This window comes from Littorina saxatilis, linkage group LG9 (assembly GCF_037325665.1).
Source record: "Littorina saxatilis isolate snail1 linkage group LG9, US_GU_Lsax_2.0, whole genome shotgun sequence".
NCBI classification, from domain to species: domain Eukaryota; kingdom Metazoa; phylum Mollusca; class Gastropoda; order Littorinimorpha; family Littorinidae; genus Littorina; species Littorina saxatilis.
This window is the reverse complement of record NC_090253.1, coordinates 7,250,970-7,255,969: the sequence shown is the minus strand read 5'-3', so window position 1 is coordinate 7,255,969 and position 5,000 is coordinate 7,250,970. Positions and strand designations below refer to the sequence as shown.

Here is a 5,000-nt window from a genome sequence, read left to right as displayed (position 1 = left end):
TCTGGCTTTGAACATGACGTTGTAACGGATCACGTTGTCACGGCCACCCCCTATGTTGGCGTGGATGTCGTTCTGGAAGAGTTAACAGACACGTTAAAGGCACGTTCCTCCTTGTATAGCCCACCTTGTCAGCAACCGCTGATTTGTCTAGGCTTTTACGTGTGATAAGGTTATAATTGCACAGCTACCAACATCCAATGGCCTGGTTGATTTTTGTGCAGAACAGCAATCCGTTGTTGAATAAATGTTGTAGCAAATATCAAAGTAAAGAAAACAACAGAAAACAGATAGACGGCTAACGTTCCAAATTCAAGGAGGAAAGAACTAAAATACTGGGTTGCTGGAACGTTTATTTTTACCCAAACTAGAACTATGAGTGTGCTGTTTTGTCTTCAGGTGGAAAGATACTTTCAACTCATGTTCCCGCCCCACTGCGGTTATGAAATTAAAGGCCCCTCCTGTTTTTGGAACCGCAGGAGCTTTCTAGTTTGCTGTTAGGTAGATTTTTGGTTCCTCTTTCCTGTATTGCTCTCTTTTTCTTCATGAATTCTTTTCTTTTTTCTGCCTTCTTGCTCATTCACCTGTATTTTTTCCAAAAATCTCTTCTCTTGCCGCTTGTCTCAAGATTCATGTATAGTTTAATCTGTTAGTGTTCTGATGTAAGTCCAGCAGTAGATAGGTTAAGCCTATTTTAACATACTGGAAACTGGTAATCTTCCAGTAGGTATTAATTTAGTTTTACTAAAGCCTGCTGGGACACAAGTAATGGGTTAGTGCATTTGTAAACAGGAATCGCTTGACAAGTGGCCCCCTTCATCCCCCCCTTCCTCGTCCTGATATGGCTCTGCGTAGTCGGCTGGACGTTAAGCAACAAATAAACAAACAAATTTCAACTCATGTAAAAGCCTGCACAACATCTAACAGCACCCATTCATCACACATGATATCCGAGTAAGGCCAACAACAAAAAAATAGGTGTGGTTACGGTAACATAGCCAAACAAAATAGGGTAGGTAGGTAGGCAATCACTTTTTATTTTTTTTATTTTTTTTTCTAATGTGTACAAATTAAACCTACTTGACAGGGAAATAAGTGTGCGACACGGGCGCTTTCGCTTTCATTGCGTTTTTTGCACTCGTTTTTGTTTTTGTTTTTTTGACAAATGTAATAAAAAGTTATAGGATCGGCCCCTAAAAATAGGGTAGGTCGGGTTACCGTAACCACACCTATTTTTTTTTTAGGCCTAAAGTTGTTGAGAGCGACTCACGTCGTAAAGGACGTTGTTTTCGATTAGGACGGCAGCATACTCATCATCCAGCATAATGCCCCGCACACTGGCCCCGGGCATCAGACGTCGCGTGTCGTGCACGTGGTTGTAGCGAATCACGTTGCCTCGCTGAAACATGGTATCACACAAAACCAGTTAAATAGGGACAGAGAACATCCAAGGAAGCACAAAGTCTTAATTCAAAGAACCAGTTACTCAATGTGATACAATCTTACACATTTTTGTGGAAATCAGTGTCACTGTTTGCCTGCATGTTTTGCATTTTAATCTTTATACTTGTCTACTCAGCGGCATAATGTCATCCTTACAAACGTCCAGTCTCGCAGGCTGTGGATGGCGCCGCAGTCACTCGCGTTGATACACATGTGGTGGATATGGTTGTACTCTATCACGTGGTCGTTGCCCTGGAAACGATAGATATATTCAATAACAAAATCGTGCAGGAGTTTTAAATCATTTACTTTCTTGCTGCCATTGGCACAACGCTTTAAACAAACATTTTATTCATAGTCAATGTATGGTAAACGTCCGGGCTAATCATCACACATCCAGAACTTCTCACACCCAGTGTACGGAGCCCCTAAGGCTTTCATTCATTGCTCGGGCATCTAGCTATCTATTTGAACAATATTACCAAGTTTCATTGACTTTCTTGCAAGGAGTCGAATACTTTTTTGTGTGGACGTATTAACTGTTATCATTGTCCAGGCGGGAGAGCGTTCAGCAGAAAAAGCCGAACGAAGCGAGTGTCTTACACTACGCGTTTACATCAGGTGGCTTTAAAAACTGCTTTAAATTCTTCGATTTTCCGTTGTGTCTTAGCTATCGAAGTTTCACCTCCCACCAGATGCCGGTGTACTGGCCGTGGTGCAGATGGTTGTGTGACACAGTGGTGTGCAATGCATGCTGTCTACAGATGACTCACCTCCCACCAGATGCCGGTGTACTGGCCGTGGTGCAGATGGTTGTGGGACACAGTGGTGTGCAATGCATGCTGTCTACAGATGACTCACCTCCCACCAGATGCCGGTGTACTGGCCGTGGTACAGATGGTTGTGGGACACAGTGGTGTGCAATGCACGCTGTCTACAGATGACTCACCTCCCACCAGATGCCGGTGTACTGGCCGTGGTGCAGATGGTTGTGGGACACAGTGGTGTGCAATGCACGCTGTCTACAGATGACTCACCTCCCACCAGATGCCGGTGTACTGGCCGTGGTGCAGATGGTTGTGGGACACAGTGGTGTGCAATGCATGCTGTCTACAGATGACTCACCTCCCACCAGATGCCGGTGTACTGGCCGTGGTGCAGATGGTTGTGGGACACAGTGGTGTGCAATGCATGCTGTCTACAGATGACTCACCTCCCACCAGATGCCGGTGTACTGGCCGTGGTGCAGATGGTTGTGGGACACAGTGGTGTGCACGCCCTGCAGGAAGATGGCGTGGTTGGGGAAGGCGGCCAGACGGGCATGCTGCCAGATGTGGTTGTCACGGATCACGTTCTGGGAGGACACCAGCTGAGTCCGCTCTCCCCCTGCAAAGTCAGCAGTCCATGCTCAAGTTCGTTAACAGATCAGACGTTTGCTGTTGCAAATAAACTTGCACAACCCGTTTTTTTGCACAACCACGTACCTCCCATGAAGATTCCCCCGTTGACGTCATGGATGTCAGAGGACAGAACAGACACTGACCGACAGTCCCCGCTGCAGTGGACACCGTTTCCTCCTGAAATTGTGTCAGCAAATCAATCTGTACATTTCTGCTGGTTTTGTGTGTGTGTGTTTTGTTTTGTTGTTAGAGAGAGAGACTGACTGACTATTAGGGTTTAACGTCCTCTTAGACCAACTGGTCTATATTGGGACAGGTATTGGTAATACGTTGAAGATATGGTGTGATACTTTGATTCGAACAAGCCCGCTGTGGCTGTCTTCTTCGACACACCAGCATTGGGTTTGTCTCGTCAAAGTATCGAAATACGATCATGATAATCGGAGACGAGAGATGATGCATGCGTGTCTTCGTGTTTTCCAAGCCCTGAGACTTTCGCTACCAACTGAGCTACGTCCCCGCCCTGAGAGAGAGAGAGAGAGAGAGAGAGAGAGAGAGAGAGAGAGAGAGAGAGAGAGATAGACAGAGAGAGAGAGAGAGAGAGACAGAGACAGAGACAGACAGACAGACAGCCAGAGACAGAGATAGATAGAGAGAGAGAGCGAGAGAGATAGAGATAGAGAGAGAGAGAGATAGCGAGAGAGAGACAGAGAGAGATAGCTATGTAACTTATTTAAAAGTTTCACAACACGCAATAACATGATTCAATGAGGCTCAATTTGTGTTGAGAAAAGCGTTAAATTATACAAGAAGTCCTAAACATTACGATGTCCTACCTAAGTTTTAAAGATATTGAAAATATTGTGTGTTGGGTTGATTGTAGATCTTCAGCCCGTCCACACCCTCCCCCTCCCTCATTTCCCCCGTTCCCACTGTTTCGGGATTTTCCCAAAGTGGACAGATATATACTCTGAGTATCTTCCTTTGTGCCTCCATTGTATGGTAAAAATCGTACACCCCCACCACCCCCACACTACACACACACCATCCTGTCCACTCGAAGGAAAAGAAACTTGACTAAATGTAAAAATAGTGAAGGATTCATAATTATGTCCAACACAATTTTCTAACACGTGCCTTTCTTCACCAAAACATGTAATCTATGGGGCATACCTGTGTTTTTTATTTCCAGGTTTTTGATGGTGATATTCCTGGCGGCGTTCAGTTGGAAACCATGGTGACGACAGGCTTCCAGAGAGAAGTCCTCAAAGTGAACGTTGTGTGCGGTGTTTTCAATGCTGAACAAAACGTACACACGTGAAGCAATCCTTCAGGCGTAAATCGAAGGAGACGGTATTAGGCCAAAAAAAAAAATTGTCTGTTTCTGGTAACATGGCTAAAAAAAATAGGGTCGGTAGGTAGGGATTTTTTTTTTATTTCTTTTTGATTTTTTTTTTACCCCAAATGTAGACCAATAAAACTAACTTTAAAAATCGCGCAAAGAGACTGGATTCACTATACATAGAGACAAGACACTCAACACATTTACAAATCGTCAGCGGACTTTCGATTTTGAGTTTGGAAAAAAAAAGTTTAGGGTCGGCGCCGAAATTTAGGGTCGGTCGGGTGACCAGAAACAGACAATTTTTTTGGGGGCCTTTAAGTACCATCAACGCGACAGAGACATAAAACTAGTTGACAAACAAAATCAGAACCTTTCTCACATTTACATTAGATTGCTTGATCGGAAGACGTCATACTCACGTGATGCACTCATTTATCATGGAAGCGTAAACAATATCTGATGACGTCAGCGTTTGGTGCGGCGTGTTGGGCCACAGGTACAGCTTATTGTTCCTTCGGTCAATGTAGTATTCACCCTGTGTATATCAAACCTAAACTTAGCTCAACTTCTATATGTCATTGTACCTCTTATTGCATGACAATAAAAGATTGATTTCTTTACATTTGTAGTAAGCACACCTAAATACCAATGCCAACACAACGAATGAAGGTTATCAGATTCTGCTGACCCAGTTAAGTGACAAATTCAGTCGACATGAGTCAATTAATATGTAGACAGTCAGTGCCTTAGTTGTGTAAGACGAAATCAGCCACTTCTATCGTCCATCACTCCATTAGATTTTAACAAATGAAACA

At 44.0% G+C, this 5,000-nt stretch overlaps 1 protein-coding gene across 1 annotated transcript in view; it reads right to left on the bottom strand.

Moving 5' to 3' along the window:
* LOC138975177 (uncharacterized) overlaps window positions 1-5,000 on the bottom strand; it is a 28,619-nt gene that overhangs the window by 18,281 nt on the left and 5,338 nt on the right. The window contains exons 7-13 of the mRNA XM_070347836.1: window positions 4,605-4,720; window positions 4,014-4,138; window positions 2,925-3,017; window positions 2,654-2,826; window positions 1,597-1,692; window positions 1,268-1,396; window positions 1-72 (exon numbers count right to left, since the gene is read on the bottom strand). The exon at window positions 1-72 is cut by the window's left edge and continues 72 nt beyond it. Of these exons, the coding sequence (XP_070203937.1) occupies window positions 1-72; window positions 1,268-1,396; window positions 1,597-1,692; window positions 2,654-2,826; window positions 2,925-3,017; window positions 4,014-4,138; window positions 4,605-4,720 (804 nt within the window). The remainder of the gene's footprint in view (window positions 73-1,267; window positions 1,397-1,596; window positions 1,693-2,653; window positions 2,827-2,924; window positions 3,018-4,013; window positions 4,139-4,604; window positions 4,721-5,000) is intronic.